The sequence below is a fragment of the Hippoglossus hippoglossus genome, chromosome 7 (assembly GCF_009819705.1).
Source record: "Hippoglossus hippoglossus isolate fHipHip1 chromosome 7, fHipHip1.pri, whole genome shotgun sequence".
NCBI lineage: Eukaryota > Metazoa > Chordata > Actinopteri > Pleuronectiformes > Pleuronectidae > Hippoglossus > Hippoglossus hippoglossus.
In genome coordinates, this window is record NC_047157.1 from 13154711 (window position 1) to 13172606 (window position 17896).

General features: G+C 40.4%; 1 protein-coding gene across 15 annotated transcripts in view; it reads right to left on the minus strand.

The window, feature by feature from the left end:
• Positions 1-17896, minus strand: part of kif1b (kinesin family member 1B) — a 53337-nt gene that overhangs the window by 16616 nt on the left and 18825 nt on the right. For 3 of the 15 annotated variants that reach the window (XM_034590997.1, XM_034591005.1, XM_034590995.1), the window contains 15 exons: positions 17739-17814; positions 17146-17224; positions 16889-17031; positions 16232-16273; positions 14332-14543; positions 12712-12791; positions 12103-12178; positions 10989-11068; positions 10408-10514; positions 9987-10070; positions 9538-9718; positions 9352-9424; positions 2282-2387; positions 2163-2180; positions 1174-1322 (listed from right to left, as the gene is read on the minus strand). In XM_034590997.1, the coding sequence (XP_034446888.1) occupies positions 1174-1322; positions 2163-2180; positions 2282-2387; positions 9352-9424; positions 9538-9718; positions 9987-10070; positions 10408-10514; positions 10989-11068; positions 12103-12178; positions 12712-12791; positions 14332-14543; positions 16232-16273; positions 16889-17031; positions 17146-17224; positions 17739-17814 (1506 nt within the window). Of the gene's footprint in view, positions 1-1173; positions 1323-2162; positions 2181-2281; positions 2388-3486; positions 7327-9351; positions 9425-9537; positions 9719-9986; positions 10071-10407; positions 10515-10988; positions 11069-12102; positions 12179-12711; positions 12792-14331; positions 14544-16231; positions 16274-16888; positions 17032-17145; positions 17225-17738; positions 17815-17896 lie in introns of those variants that run through there. The other 12 variants (XM_034591002.1, XM_034591001.1, XM_034591006.1 and 9 more) reach the window with 8 other exon arrangements.

The window sequence follows — 17896 nt, forward strand, 5'->3', positions numbered from 1 at the left end:
TTTAGATCGTACAATCAAACATCTTTTACCCCTTTGGGGCAAGGATTTGGATTCTCGCATGCAAACGTTCCTCCAAAACAAGATCCCCCTGACACTGTTTTGCAGGGACACCGTCGCAGCATCATGGGTTTAACACCATCCTAGACGATTGTTGTTGGTTTAAAGAAATACAAGCAAGCTAGAGAGTTTTTGCCTCCTATAGCAGCATTATAACAGCTGCAGACAGACCATTCTCCAACACCAATACAGTGCGGTGGAGATGTGCAGGTCAGGTTATGAGAGACTACAGAACAGGTGCACCTGCATTTTTTTTTCAGTTAAAAGACAGAAGAGACATGTATGGTTACATTTTACTGCAGATATATCAAGGTTGAAAGGTCAAACAAACCATTAACCACCCTCCATTTTGTGGCCTCTCGCTTCCCAGCTCCCTCTGGAGGCAAAATGCTAACCCACTTAACAACACTGACCATAAATAACAGACACAAGAAACCTAAAGAGAAATAAAAAGAATCTGACAGTGTCTTGTGACAGATGATCCATCTCCAGTATCAATCATGTTGATCCCAGGACTGAACATAAATCACACTGGTTTCCTGCTGGGGAAGACTGACCATAGCAGAGGAGCATTTCAGTTCAATTTCTTTATGTGGCAGTGAATCAACACCTCACTCGCCACGAGTGTGACGTAACGGTTTGGCTTATGCTTGTGCAACATATATTACATTTAATGATGAATGTTCACTTATTCAAATCACACTGGTCTGAATAGAAATGTGATAACTTGTGGCGTCTCTGTTTGGGTTTTTAATTAGGAATATGGTCAGCAGATTATGCGTCACCGGCATCTTGCGTCACAGTTGAACGTTCCAGAACCTGAGGCATAATGGATATGAGGCTGACTCACTTCCGTAGATAAGGCTGCCTGGTGAACACATTATTGGAACACAGCTCGGCTTTCTATGACATTTAGGGTTACTGGTTTTACGTCATACTTTACAAAGGCTTGACATTCACCTTTAGTTTTAACATCAGAGGGTCATATTAGGTTTTTCACTAAACAACGTTAAAATTCTAATGTTAATAATAATAATATTACTCTCAAAGTAAGTAATCCCCTATTTAACCAGTGCTGAACTACAGCATGCCACTTATGAACTGAAATGTACTTACTTTCTTCTTTAGCTCCACACTGATGGCGTTGGCCTCCTTCAGGTAGACAGCATTTCCCCACAGTTGATCACGGAGGGAGGTGAACTGATGATACCTCCACTTCCTAAAAGCCCATTGTGCCAGCTCAAACTCATGCTGAGTCCACGGCACTGCAGGGAGAAAAGATAGAGGGTTAATGTTGCCACGACACACACACACACACACACACACACACACACACACACACACACACACACACACACACACACACACACACACACACACACACACACACACACACACACACACACACACACACACACACACACACACACACACACACACACACACACACACACACAACATTTCTTTGTGACAAGCAATGGATGAAAACAAATTCTAATCCACAAGATAAACTGTGACAAAAAGTGTTTCTTCTATAAAGCCATCATCTAAATACAACAATACAAACTGTCACTATATTGCAGAGAATAGTCCTATTAAGAGTAAACATTGAACTTCTTAGACGTGGTGGGATGACTAAGCGTATGAAGACTATATTTTCAGGTCAGACACAGATAGGTTAATTTGTCCCTCCTTAATAACGATGAGTCAGTCACTCAAGGAGACAAAATGTTCACTGTGGTGGATTAACCTATTTTAAACTACTGAAGAGGGTGGAAACGAAGAGGCAGCTGGAGAATCGGTAATACAGATACTTTTGCACTGGAAATTTGTTGACAATACCTTTGGTAACAATGGGTTTGTAACCGATGAGCTAAAACATGAAAAACTACAAGTAGGGCCCCTTATACTTCAAGTTGAACGCTTTATATTAAATTAGAAGCATGTTTTCTTTGAAAAGAATTAGAGCACACATGAATTATGAAATAGTTTGGCAGATTACATTGAATGGGTAATTAGTATGGCAATAATAACACATTTTAGTTGATCTGAGTGAGGTTGATATTATGTTCTTTTGATTATGAGACTGAAAATACTATACGCACATCCAAATAGTTTAGGCTCTGTCCAGAAATTGCAGAAGAAAACAAACAGTGTATTTTTATATATACATGATGCAATATGGAAAACAGAATCTGGAGAACTGAAGATTTACAGGACGCACCTTCCTCTTCCTCCTCCTCCTCCAGCTCCTCTTCATCCGGTGTCTCAGCGACGAGGGAACGAGTCTCCACCTGTTTCTGAAGCTCTTGCAATTTGCTCTCGTAAACCTGAACACCAACACACAGGGAAGAGGAAAGAGAACATGGACGACTGTCCATCAACCGCAATAATAGGTGATGTCATTGAGTCATCAGAGCTATTCAGTGTAGATTATTCTCTATTTTGGAATTCTACAATGGTACTTATTTCTAGTACTGTGAACTGATGACTGTTGTTAGTGGTCTAAATGACACATGGATACATGGGGCTTGAAGTATTAACTACACAGAGTGAAAACAGGTTCACAATCATATCAACTGTGAAGTGAGATGAGCATAATTATTTTAAACGTCTTTTCCTTATCGTACCTTTTCAAACCTCTAGATACTTAAAAATAGCGGCTAACTTAAGCTGGAGATTTTTTTTGCGGCAATGAGAACACAATGTCCTGGAAACAAAACCTCCATCATGTAAACAACTTTTATTCTGATTGAAAGGGCTGGAGCGGAGAGGAGGTGCTGCTAGAAGCTGAGTCAACTGTAATCCAATGAGGGGCGCCATCCTCATCAGAGAGGAGGACAAGCTGTGGTCCCGATGACCTCATCCTGTTTGTTCAGTGTCTTCTGGGAAGACAATGCAGCCTTTTCATTTGTCATTAACCTCCACCCTGCTGAAGCCTCCCGATAAGCTAAAACTCTGAAAACTCTCCATTCATGCAATCCTTGGAAAGACAGTTTCACTGCATGTATCTGCCTGGATAGTATAATGAACCATGTGAATATAGTGCTTCCAAAACATTATAATTCTTAAATAAGTAAATGATGCCAGTTGGCAAAGGCAAAATTCAATGTGATATTTCAGTGCAATAAGGCAAAGGCCAAGAAATCTAGTATTTATTCCTCTACTATATTTGCAACATTGCCATGATGTAGTGTTAAATTACAACAATAAAATAATAAGAGATGACTAATAATAAGGCTTTTGCAACTTATAGAGTAAAAAGAAAAAAAAAAGTTGCTACTTTCAACTGCAAAGTTATATACAATAATTAAAAACTATTAATTTAAGTATTTTCATCAAACCTAGCCTAAGATGTTGTACACACATTTAGAGAGCTGATTCTGTCCCTTCACTGGTTTATTGGAAACAAAAAACAAGCAGCACCCATAACCGATAACTGCACTTGGAGCATTTTATTTCACTCATACTTGAAAAATAAATCACAGCGATTCAGTATATTTCTCTTTTAAAACCTGTGAACAATACTGTTCCAATCTGTACTGTATGTTCGCACAAAGTGCTCGATTAAGGAAGCAACACAACTTGGTGGTACACAGCCACAATGAGGCACTGGATACTGCAGATTCAAAAAGAAGACGCACAACACTCAAGACACTTAAAACGGAGACCTAACACAGACAACCTGTATATATGTATATTTCACAAGAACAGTTTCAGGTACATTGTCCGTGTGGTGTTGTATTCCTTCCAGCTTACCTGGTCACTGTCAGCAACAGTGCATACATTAAATAACATTCTTTAATGGAGCATTTATCAGAGCTGGAGAAATGGAAGCGATTGCATGCAAAGATAGTCATGAAAACATGAGGTGTAGTGTGGAGAAACTAGACTTACATATGTCATCAAATCATTTGGTTTTTGTTACAGCAAAATAAGGCAGAATATATACTGTCCAAAACTTAAACGACATCTTCATGTCAGCAACTGCATCGGAGAGATGAACAGAAAAGAATTCCATCATTCCGAACCCAAGTTGAACATTTTGTCCTCAAAAAGTTCTTCCACGCTGCCGAGTGTCACTGCTTCTCTAAAATGATGCGAAGGCCATCTGGTAGTGAAATGTTAAAATTAACGGGTTCTCTTAAAGCTAAAACTGCAGCAAGGAAAAGACAGATTGGCAAGCCGACTTGCTGCTCATTCAAATTAACTAAAAAAAACAAACCTAACATGGACAACTGATTTCATAAACCATAGATCCATCTAGGTTACATGAGTGAGCTGCATGTGATGCAGTGAAAACAACAAGGCAGTCCTCAATATTTCATTTGACATGGATATTTGTCCCGAATAACATTATGCAAATACTTCAAGTCTTTGTCCTTCCTCCAACATTTTCAAGGCGAGTCTTTGGGAACCATGGCAACACTCGGCAGGACATTCATCCAAAACACGGTGAACTCTTTTCTTACTCAGTCAACCAGGAACCCAAAATGTAATTTTTATACAGCATGAAATATAAAATCAGCTCACGGCCTGTTTTTACAGGAAGAGAAGGGGAAACAATTCTAAATATTCTGGACTGCTTACAGAGAAGTTTTCCAAACATATAATTGTATGTTTCTTGACTTATAGTTAGGTCTTTCTCCCATCAGTTCAGCATGGAGGTTCTTAAATTTGAAAGTGTCTAAAAACCAGGATTCAATCAAACATTGGATTATTCATGATAACATCCTGGAGAGGAATAGGTAATAATATAAAATGTGAGTAGTGTGTAAGGGTTGTTAAAAATACTTAATAAAGTAATTTATTGCTCAACATTAAAAGTAGTGTATTCATTTACTGATTATACAGCCTATTCGTGACTTGAGGAAGTGCAAAATACTGTAATACAATTAATGTGGCAGTTACATATTCAAAATAAATTTGAGAAGAAAGAAGAAAGCAGTTTGGGATCAAGCAATCAAGCTGCTTACTAAGAATTTGAATAAGGCAGAATGTTATTACTAAAAAGTTAAGTAAGTTTGGGTTAAGTAAGATATAAAGTTTACATTACAGAATTGAGCTAAAACCTTGTGCATAGGCGGTAGATTAAAAATGAAGGTAAAGAAAATACTGAACTGTAAATGTACAGCAGGGTTAATATAGTTAGAGCGTGAAAAGGCACTTTTTGAAAAGCACTTTCTTTGACCACTACTTCAGTCGTAAATAACTATTTGTTTTCATTTGTAATTTGGGCTGCAATAACAACAACGTCTTGATGAAGTTGAAACATGTAAATGTGTTCATACGGTAATGGCTGAAAACATTCATGACCAATCAATACTAAAATGACAAAATGTAAACTCAGAAATTCAACCATGAAGACAATTTTGGCAAATCAAAGCATGATTGATGAAATGTCACACATATTGAAAAATAAACGAGGTGGGATGACAGGTCTCTTCTTGAAAAAAAGTCCCCTTATTATCTATTGGCTTCAGTTCCTTATGACAGTTCTCCTAATGCTAGTGATGATGGCGCAACACGATGCAGCAAAAACTGGTAAAACGGCATATATTATGGTAAAGATGATAAAATGTCTTTATAATACATACAATATTTTTGGATCAACCAATAACACGCTGATCAAGTGCAAAGGTCACAGTCAGTTTCAGCTGTTCACATGACTCTGAGCTGTTGTGATCTGTAATGTGTTTGCCTACTAAAAGTATTTGAAACTGGTTCCTCATTTACTCAGACTGTTGTCTCTCTGCTGGCTTTTAGATCGGGGACAGACATCTGTCTGCGCATTCGAGGAGGGGCCTGGAAGCTGATTGGATGGTTAGCATGGTCAGTGTGATGGTACTGCTGGTAGCCACCGAAGCTACCATCTGTATACATCATGCTATTGTAGTGGAACGGCTGCTGCTGATGGTGTGGCTGGGGATGTGCTGGGTGGTTCTGGTGGTGGCGGGGCTGGTAGAACACCTGGCTGTGCCTCCTGTTGCTTTCAGGCTGCTGCAGTGACTCCATGGAGCCCGAGGGCCGCTGGCGGTGATTAAAAGAGTTGCTGCGGCCTCGTTCATGGGGCTGCTGATGTTGGTTGTTCCTATAGTTATGTCTCTGACCCTGGCTTAAACCTTGCTCCAAGTCTTTGCTCCTGTACTGGACTGATGGACTAGGCAATGGAGGAGTGACTTGGACAACTGAAGCAGCCATCTTTTCTCTAGATTGTGCTCCTTCTACCACCTGGGTTTCTCCTTCCTCTTCCTCTACAGCTTCTTTGGGCACCTTTAGCTCAATGACCTGCTGATCTGTGATAATGATGTGAGTACCGGGGCTCCATGAGTTGCGGTGCTTAGGGTTACTTCTGAAGGGGAAGCGCAGCTTGCGGTCCTCTGGTGGTATAAAGCGATGTGGTCCGGTTTGCCGGCGGAGCTGCTTGGAGATCTCTTGTTGCTGAAGGCTCTTTAGGCGTAACTGCTCTTGACGCATCCAGCGCATGTGGCCTCGCTTTAGGGTTGAGTCATCTCCTGTACTTTGGCCCATTTGCCAATCTGCTTCCTCCACATCAGGCTTTTCTGGCACTGGAGGTTTTCCCTCAATTGGGCTTGGTGTTCTGGCTGCGCAAGTAGAGGCGGCTACGCTGGGAGGCTTTTCCTGTCCCTCTGGGGTAATGAGCGGAAGGACCTTTTCCATTTTGACCATCTTGTTCCTGAGAGCACGGATCTCCTCGTCCTTCACGTTATTCTGTTTCTTCACCTCGTGCAAGATGTCCTCAAGTTTATCAATGTGCACTTTTAGTTCATCCATAACGGCCCCTCCTGCTCGAGTCCCATTGGTGATGACGTCCTCAATGCGCTCATCACCAACTCCGACAGTGTCCCAAACATCCCGAGCCACTGCCCTCCACGAGTCCCGCTCGTTAGGGTCCTTCTTAGTGTAGCTAGCACAAAGCTCCTTCATCTTTACAATAGCCAGAGCCTCGATTTCTTGCCGTGTTTGGCGGAAATCATTGAGCGCTACTTCATAGCAGATTTCTTTGACCGCCTGGATCTTCAGGTCAGAGATGGTCACCCACTTGGAGTCCTTGGTGATGCGGCGCCGCTGTGGAATCTGGTACATTTTAACGTGCTCTCTTATCTTCCCGCTGCTGGGTAATCCACACTTTCTCACGATAGACTGCAGCTTGCTGGGGGGCAGCTTTTCCCTCAAGGAAGTGATCAGTCTCCAGCTCTCCTCACAAGACCTCTTATCTGAGTCATCCCCACTATCAGAGTCTCCATCCTTAAGAAAACAAAACAGGACAAAAACCAAATGGTTCCCAAAAAAAGAGAAATTACAATGGGAAATCAAAGAGAAGATGAAAGGATGGCTTGAAAAAAGAATGAATAAAAAGATATAAATATGCAACATGGGAATTTTAACTGTGACTCAAGTCTAAGAGCTTGAGCTAAGCTTGAGTTTAGGGAGACATTCAGAATTTTCAGGTTTAGGAAGATGACTATTACACTGTAATAATAAAATAAATAATTTTGCATACATTGTATACAAGATGTATGCCAACATGCAGTTTAATTTTCAGAATTATGTTCAAAATAAAGTTGGAAAAACAAACAAATACAACAAACAGTGGCTTCCATTGACTTTCTTGCCAGTTTGCCTTTCTCTTATTTTCTCCAGTAAAGTGGTAATATGGATATGAAGTGATGTATAAAACGTTAAAACAATAGGCATGTAACCTTTAAAATGTTTGTTCCCAATGTCGCATATTTATATTAAAAGTAAAGATTAAGCATTTCTATCATGATTAGAAAGAAAATATCAATAGAGGACAGTAGCTGATTGGAGCACTTCTGTATTGCTTTTTGATATTCCTCTTCTTTTATTTTTTGGTTTGAAAGCTGGATCCCAAAACATGCTACAGTGGCATGCAAGTAGATGGGTTTTTTGAGCTTTCCCCCTTTAGTCCAGACGGTTTGAGTGGCTTTAGTATTAGCGGTGAGTTAGAAGACAGTGTTCTTGCAGTTGATCAGAAAGCCAGTAGAGAGAGCAGAGGCAGAAGTGAGGGTAAGTGTTAATCCACTACAAGAAAGATGTTAGTTGGAAAAAAATGCAGTTTCTCATTTTGTTTTTGTAGACAGAGCACATTACAGATCACAACCAGTATGTACAGATGATTCAGGTCTTGGGAATGATAGTGTATCTGGGGCTAGAATTGAACGTTACGTTGCTGGGGAGACTGAACCTGTAGTTCTGCACATAATACCACCAGAGTATAAAAGGTCTAAGATTCGCTTTTTCAACTATGAGCTGTCATAACTCTGTTGTTGAGCTGTAACCTCAGTGTGCTACAAGGTGCCAGGTAAGGCTGGCAAAGAGTGGTAGCCAAAGAAGTCAATGAGAAACCACATTGTCACTATCTGTCAAAAAACTACAGCAGGAATTGTTATCACAATGCATTGTACATGTCAGCAACTGCATTGAAGAGACGGAACTCATAAACAGAGCAAGAAAACTAGAGTAGAAATCTAATCCAAGCAAATCAACAGCCACTTCAGCTCAACGGCAAACACTGCAACTTAGTCCAGAACCAGTACTTAGAGAGTTAAGAACACATGCTATTAACATGAACCGTGCAAAAGCAGCATCAATTTATAAAAGACATGGGTGTGTGTTTCAATACTGACCAATATTCAGTCAGTTCTCAATGAATTCTTAATCATAGTATCAAATAAACTTTTGAAGCTGCAAGTTGCTGTTTTGCAAGATTCAGATCCTCTATAGAAAACACAGGAAAAGGGGAAACTGGGATTTGGAGAGGGGAAAGATTTACAAGCTAATTCTTGCTCGATAAAATTGCTACAGACAAAGGATTTCAACTTAAGAAGGCAGGTAAAAGCTCATCTGTCTCAAACCAGAAAAACTTCCATGCAAGGAGAACAGACATGCGTGAGGAGTAAAGGTGTGATTCTCACACATACACACATCTCATGTGTCAAGTGTCAGAGTGAGAATTAGTACTAGTCAGATTTAAATGGACCAAGTGAAACTATCATACAAAAACCAAAAAGTAGCTTTCCAATTGTAAAAGACACAACAAGCCATGCTTTAACTTTGAATTCCACTTGTGAAGCTGCTTTATGTTACTTTATAGCTGACATGAAAAATCATCAAGACTATGGCTTAACATCTATTAGACACACTGTAGTAACTACTAACTTGTCAGCAACCTCTAACATTGAAAATTACAGAAATCTGAATACTACTCACAAAGTGCGTTTGATTAAATACCAGCTTATTTGAACTCACCAGTCGCTGTTGCTCCAGAAGTTGGTCTGCCTCTTCCTTCTCCTTCTTGTACAAGATCTCCATCTCAGTGAGCCTACACAAATGGGTGAAATATATTGACATGATTGCACAATTAATGATACACTGTACACTCTAAATCACGACACCATTAGAAATTCATTGAGATTAAACCAATGGATTTCATACCTTTTCTCCATTTCCTGCTTCATGTCGATGCCCTGCTTTTCGAGAAGTTCTCTCTGAGCAAAGGTCCAATCCACAGGCTCCACTGGGGTTTCAGCAGATGGTGTCTTCTCCCTCTCAGCTCTGGCCTGTTCTGGGTGGTTGAACCGGAACACATGGTTCTTTCCCATAATGATACGGTTACCTGGAAGAAGACGGGGCAAACGTGGAGAGAATGAAGTTAACCAAGATATTACAAGCAACAGCAAACAGCTCGGATCTTTGTTTTTACTATATTTTTTATTTAAAGTAGAACATCCAAAGGCATGTCCAAGCCCAAAAGAAAAACACTATGAATTGTCTTCTAGGGTTATTTGGAAAGCAATAATCTCCTTTACCTCAGTCCACAGACATAATACAAATATAAAATCTATAGATTCATTACATCTGTGTTTCTAAAATAGGATCTGTACCTGAACGAAGCTGGATTGCATCTACAACACGCTTGCCGTTGACGTAGGTTTCCGATCCCTCACAGGGTACCAGCATGACGATAACTTCAACAAAAACATATCAACAAATCATTAGCGACTCATTCTGAAATCATCTTTTTATATGGTGAAAGACAAACATCTAATACTTTGAATGTTGTGACTACTAGCAGTTAGGGAATACGTTTTCATTAGCAACAGAATATGCATACATTTCATCTGCTAAGAAAGCATAGATTTGTTTTTGCAGGTTTTTATGGGTATAAATACCTCTCTTTTAATTATAATTTCAATGATCTCCTGTTTGTTATCAGCTCAACTTTATTCACAAGAATCCAGATGTTCAATCTATATAAATGCTGAAGAAAACCCAAGCATGCAAAGTCATAATATAGTGCCTCACCATTTCCATTGGCATTCCTCTCGCTGCGGAAGATGCAGTGCTCTTCCTTGATATGAGCACCACTCAAAACAATGTCCTGTCGTCTCTCAGTGTCGGCCTTACCCACCCTGAAACAACCAAAGAGGCCATTTTGAGAGAGTAAACACTGTTCTCTCATTCTATTGGCAGCCATTTGACAAAAAAAACTTGGTGCCAAAGCATAAATGGAATCTTAAAACCATTACTTATGAGAGGGCAGCACTTCTAAAGCACTACACTATACTACAGACACTTCATCTGTGATTCTGTCATCCACTGTCGTCCCCCTGGGGTGCAATTGTAACACAATACTCAAGGGGAATAGTCTGTAGAGGAGGCCAAAAGGACAAAGAGGGAAGGAAAGTAACTTTAGAAAGTGAAAAAAAAATGTGATAAGTGACAGACTAAGTCTTGTAAGGGTCTAAAAGTTGTTCTTGCTAAACATCAAAAGAGAAAAAAATGTAAATAGAGTGTGGTTTTTCAGAGAGTCCTGCCTGGGAGGAATTTCAAACCTTTCCAAATCCTTTGCAACATCTCAGTGTCATAAATCAAGTTTTAGTTACCTTGTAATTCCATCTTTGATGTAGTAGAGCAGACACTCTGACATCAGAGGATCCTCGTTCAGGTTAACCAGATGTGGAGTCTACACACGAGACATGAGAGGTCGACAGTTCAGCACAAACACATCTGTAGGATTTCTCTTCTTTCATCAATATTCAGCAGTACAGCATTAGAGGTGTTAAGAAGGGAATAGTTTCATATTTAACATTGCTGATAACCGGGATCTGTGATACATGATCTCCTACATGAGCATAGACAAAGATTATCACACTGACACCTCTAGACTATGATACATCACAGAGCTAACAAACAATGCTAGCAGCTACTCCTCCGAACACCAACCTTTTTAGGGGAAAACACCCCGCTAAAGTCTGCATAGAGATCACAAGGTTTCTCAACAAATTGCTAACCCATGGAGCGGCAGTGAGTGAAACAAGAGAAGAAAAAAGGATGACAAATGAGTGTGGACAAAAAGAAAGAACACGCAACAATTAAAGGTGGGGGGTGAAAGCATGCCAAAAGAAGGATTAATTTCAAAGAGAGGAATCTTCTGAAACCAAAGCTGATCTAGTGACAGCTGGTGATTAAAAGATAACAGATCTCTCTGTCTCTGGCACAGTTATCGCTTCACAGACAAGTACATGCTAAGTCTACTGGTATTTAGGCTGCTGCCTCTACTGGAAGATACTGGAGAGTAGGAACAGTGACCAACATTTTAAAAACAGCAGATCCAGACCATGGACATAAATTAACTTTTTAAATCACTACTAAATATTAACTGTCATGTATGGGGCTACATCTAATGCAGGAAAGGTGCTTTATCTGCTGATTAAACAAACCTTCTTAGTGGGAAAACAATCAAACTGCTCTTCAAATGGCGTTTCATGGCTAAGCTGAGTATGTGAAGGAAGCAAATGACAAAGAGTGGAAATACAGACAGAATGATAAAGAGAACAGATGAGAAAAAAAACTGTGACTGAACAGGGAGGGCTCTCATGGAAAAAAAAGATAACATGGGAAAAAAAGTCAGGAGGTGATGGTGGAAGGGTGTGCATCACCACAACCCATGGGAAATTTGACGTCAATGTCTGTGCTTGCGTCTTGTGCCTGTTCTACCTTTTTAGGAGAGAATACGCCCAGAGTGCCTCCATCTTCGCGGATTGCCACACCCATCTCTGCAAGCAAGGCCTCCCTGTAGTGAGGACAAAACATCTGTTAACTCAGGAATAATCATTCAAATTAAACGTCTTTACACAGCATGTTGCATTTATTCTGACTCTGTAGATTTGTTTCCAGCAAAGACATTTGTGTTGATAAGAGAAAGAGGTGGAGAAGTCATGTTGTTTAACATAAAAGAAAGGGATTGGTGGTACAGAGAATGGCACCATAGAGACTTGGTGGACAGACAGTAACATGGTTGATGTCTTCAACTACAGATGAGTGGATAAAGGGGCAGACAGGATGTTAGAAGGGTGATTGTGCAGCGGAGTGTGACAGCAAGGAAGTGAAAAGGAAATGGACAGAATGACTGGAGGAAACGAGACATATAGGTGAAGAAAATTAGACGGACGGCACTGAGGTGTGAAAAGACGGACAGGGCTATTGCGGGGTTGTCCAACACTGACAGATTCGTTTTAAGGAGGGGTGGAGGCACATGTAGTACGCACATCTCCCTCCTCAAGAGATGGAGATGGTAATAAACAGACATTGCCAGCCAATACTGACCTCTCCATGCGGATCGCCTCAGTCTTTCTCAGTTTCTCTTCCCAGGTTTCATTGAGCTCGGCAATGATCTTCTCCGATTCCTAAGCACAAGAGGCAGAGTGTGAGTAAACACAGGCAGAATAAAATGATACTTATAGTTATGAGCAGTGTATTAGAAGCCACCCGGTCTTGGTTCTTCAGATTTAGAAACCTTTAGATCAGGGTGAAACCATCCCATGGTGACACATTTGTCCTGGGCCAAAATGATCACTATAAGCGGTTGATTACTATAAACAAATTGCGTAGCTTCTGTATGATAGTCCCGTAACTTTAGGGAAAGGTAACATTGCGCACTTGTGTATTCACACACACACACACACACACACACACACACACACACACACACACACACACACACACACACACACACACACACACACACACACACACACACACACACACACACACACACACACACACACACACACACACACACACACACACACACACACACACACACACACACCTGTTCTTTCTCTCTCGCACTGACACAAACACACATGCACTCACAAACAGTTTCATTGGACACATGTAAACTGAGACTGGGTAAAAACAATAGAATTTAAATTGTCATTTTTTCAATATAGCCATTGTACACTCCCTACACCAGTTCTTCATCTTTGAAAAGCAGTGAGGTATTGGATATTATCCAGATATTGACATTCTGTAATATTTTTTAATAATGCAGTGTATAGTTATGTTCATTGCTTAGCATAACAGTGAATTGTTATGTTGTGTATTACTGACAGCACTGTTTTTATACCTATAAAAGGTAACCTTCTGGACACGGCTGAAACACCTTTGGACTGTGAATATTATGTGCCTCACTTTATAAAGCCAACGTGACTGGATCTATTTTGGTCAAATTTCCTCCGTATCTGCGTTGGTGCTTGACGTCACTGGATGACAGACAGACTGGGCACCATGGTTGCCATGGAAACTGCAGCTCCTCATGGCCGGTTGGTACAATCCTATGTGCTTTCTTATCAGCAGAGTGAGAGTTGTACTGCATGTGTGAGAGGCATTAAGCTCTGAGGCCACATGAGGACTTAAAGGCAAAATGTGTTGTCCTTAAATGCTTTGTGTGGACTAAAAAAACCTTTTTGACATTAAAATATATGAGCATTTTAATGTCACTTTGGGGTTAATTCTATTCCTGTGTCATATAGCCTTTTTATGTATATAAAAGATCTGATTGTTTTAAATGCCAAACTCTGCTGCAAAGGAAGACTGAAGAGCCTGAAACACCTCATTTGTATTTCAGGTAAAGTATCTACTGGCTGGTTTGGTTTGAATTGATAATGCAGAACCAACGCCACTGTTACCATGGCTACAGCAGCGTCAATCTATTCAAATATTTCACAATTTTGGAAATATTCTCCTTTTACTGTTACAGTCCCAATCTACAGAGGACATAGGAAAAAGAAAAAAACCGGAGAACTCTACTGTTTTTTATTCACTGGTAGGAAACTTAAGTTTTTGCAGAGTGGGCAGATAACTGTGGGACGACTCTTCTCTCCTAACTAGACACATATACGTGTAACTTGAAGATTGCTGAAGACATACACAGGCCTAGTTTACCTTCAGTCTTTCAATGGCTTCCTCTCCTCCAGGTGTGGACATGATGCGCTCCTGGATGCTGGTGACCGACTGCAGGCCCCCCTGGCTGCACAGTGAGCCAGAGGATGGAGAGGCTGTCAGGGAACCAATAGGGGCTGTGGAGAAATGGCCAGGTCGTTGATTCTCTGAAGCTACCAAGTATCTATTCTTATTGTTCTGAATGTCTTTCAGGTCTGAGCCAACAGCAAGAGAGAGAGAGAGAGAGAGAAGGAGAAGAACAAAGAAAGAGGTGGAAATGATAGGGGGGAATAAACCACATAAAATGAAGGAAACCAAATACCAAATAGGAAGAGAGAGAAGAGTTGGGAAAAAAGAAAGGACAGAGGGGGGGAGAGACCAATGTAAGACACACATTTTATAGGTCAAACAGTTAAGACAAACACCCAGCACAATGGTCAGCTACAGACAGCAGCAGTTCTCACTCCGGGTTGTTTTCAACAGCTTTCTCCAACTCTTCCAGCTTCCAGAGACAATGCATTACATATCAGCTTGTACTCCATTAGAGAGGTTTCATGAGGCTATTTGATGAGGGTTAGAATTAAAGTGCAGAGGAATTAACTCAGAGCACAACATTTCTATTGTGTATGATTATATGAAGGCGTAAAATGTCACTTTGTTTTTATTTGTCTTGTAATCTGAATGAAAACTCAGAGTGAGAGCTGCTATCAGTGCATCAATTACATGATGGGAGAGACAGAGACAACAATAGGGTCCAGAGGGAGGACGGATGAGAATCGTTGACACACACTGCCAAAGTTCAGCCCGCATTCGAGTAGTTTGATTCACCGCACGCACACACATGCATGCACTCACACACCCACAGCAGTCTCACTAAAGGTCAGGCAGCTCATGTCAATATAATGGCTTCAAGGACCTTTGAGGTAACTCAGACTGTGCACTCCAAGAAGCAAAAATAAAGCAAATGGCCAATAAACACAGTTTAAATGATTTGGGAGGTGCTGACATTTTGGATGTTAGAATGTAGAAAGCTGACAATGGAAATATGAGCTTTTTTAATATTCCAGAAAATTAAGGAACGTAACGATACCCAAGTATTGAGTTAATCAACTTAACTACCATATAAAAGGGACACGAGGAGCAAAATGTATGCTCTCACTCTGCACATTGAGTACAGAACATTAGCAGTAAAGGGCGAGAGGGAAGATGTGTTAGGGATATTTGAGAATACAGAGCAGAGGTTGCAAACTAACTATTCAATGCTTACTATTGCAACACATCAAGCTAGTCTATTCTGAATAACTACACCTCCTGTGTAGCTACTTAGAAATTCAAAAATCATACACCTTTCCATCGGTAGCTCAGAGCCTCAGTATGAGAACTGAGAAGTGCCATTCTTAAGCTTTGAGCAATGTCACCTGTAGTGGACGATTAGTAGCAGAAGAGAAAACAAAAAAAGCAGAAAGATCGATAACATGAGACGAAGCTTGAGATAGTGCGTCAAAGGGCTGACATAGTGAGAAAATTATGCGGATGTGCTGGGGATGGGAAAGACAGACAAGCAAGTCTAGAGGTAATATTTTTTAAAGGGTCTAGATCAAGAGTAACATGGACTTGAGGCTGCAAATAGCTGCCTCACCCCCATCATTCTGTAAGGAACAGAAACACAAGCGCAAAGCATGCTAGCCTAGTTGCATGCTAACCACTGCCAGCTCAGCACACCTACAGGAGGAGCCTTGCATTTCTGAGATTCCTTCTATAAAGCTTTTGCGTTGTAAGCACTTACATGCAAAGCTTGTAGCAGATCTAATATACAGGTTATGGGGGGGCATAGGCAATGTTAGCTATTGTTTAATAGAGCAATTAGTGATAGACAATGCATGACTAGCACACATATACACACATTTGATTCCACTTCCCGGGCAATCATCCCCCATAGGATCAACTGAGGGGAAGCAGGAAAAGATGAGAAGGGTCAGAAGTCAGCACCAGTAGAATGAGAGGAAACGGTTACAGACATTTCTTAGAGAAGGCTTGATGAGAATGATAACAAGGATGGGAAGAAAATGCCATGGAACGACTTGTTTAGTGCCACATCATTTGGCGTGATCTAACAGGCAGTCGCTTATGGGCAAGTTATTAATCAATCCCAGATATTAGACATTATTAATGGGTATATTATGTCTCTAATGGACTACACTATGAGCCATTACTCTTGTGTACGGCAAATGAAGTGTGCTATTTTAATGTAGCTTTAAATTACCATTTGTGTCATCAGTCAAAATCAGCCAAATATGACATTTATGTATACATTTTAATTAAATTATTTACAAGTGCTTATGTGTAGTAAACGACCTTAAATGTTTTTATTACTTATGACACATAGTACAAAATGTCAGTGTTTTTAGATTTGCATAGCAATCGAGACAAAGCTGCATGGCTAAAAGCTATTAGACAGTGATGAAGACAGAAAATGTCACCGACTCGTGGTGGGCCTGAGAGAAAGGGTAGGTGGCGCGTGGCTGCAGGTAATGTCTAGATGTGGCAGAATAAAACTCACTGTCCAGGATGTCTCCCAGGCCCTGGGCGCGGAGCAGCTCCTTCAGTCGAGTCACTTCATCCTTCAGATCGCGCACCAGCTTATTGTTGGGATCCTCATTGATGATGGCATTGCACTTGATGTTCTTGGCTCGGTCGGCATAGCTAAAATTCAAAATAAACTTGTTTAGCTTGAAAAATCTAAGTAAACGGGAATGCAAATTATTACTTAGAATTCTTTAACTGTATCTACAGCATGTCCTGAATCGGGAGCTTTACCGGAGTGTGCTGAGAGTTTCGTCATAGTTGATATCTGCAGGACTGAGGGCGGCTACCATAGCTGTTCTGGAGTTTCCACCTAATAACAAAGATTCAGCAGATAGGTCAACTATATGACAATGTGTGTAAAGCCATTTTTCTCTAATAGATCCGTTTGTTGCGAACACAACATGTTTTCCATTGCACTGTAAATTTAAAATGCTAAGCACGAAATAAAACACTACGTAAGCAAAGTGAATGCTGAGAACTAATTCCACTAATGTAAGACTTCACTCTCATTAGACTTCACTGCTATGAACCACATGTGCCAGCTAAGATTGAAGATACCCTGGACACCTCTTCTCCACATGTCAGAGCTAAAGAGAAGTGTGTGCTCTTCTAGTTTGATTAAAATACAGTCTGCTGACAGTGTTCTTCTTAAATAGGCTAGGAGTAACGTACACTAGCTCCAGTAATCCTTTCTTGCCCTTATTGCCTATCATGGGATACAGATGGTAAAAAAAAAATTCTTGTTGTCCAGGGAACGTACTAACAAAAATTATATAATTTGTCACAAGTAAATTATGTTTATCAGCTGATATTAGTCATCATACCCAGATTCTCCCTCAGCAGCCATGTCAGAACAGAGTCTCTGTAAGGGATGAAGTCACTCTTCTTCTTCTTCTTGCTCTGCAGTAAACAAAACATTAATTTGGCTGATAGAAAAAAAATACTGACAATGGATGTAAGGCTTTCTATTTAGAAATTGAAT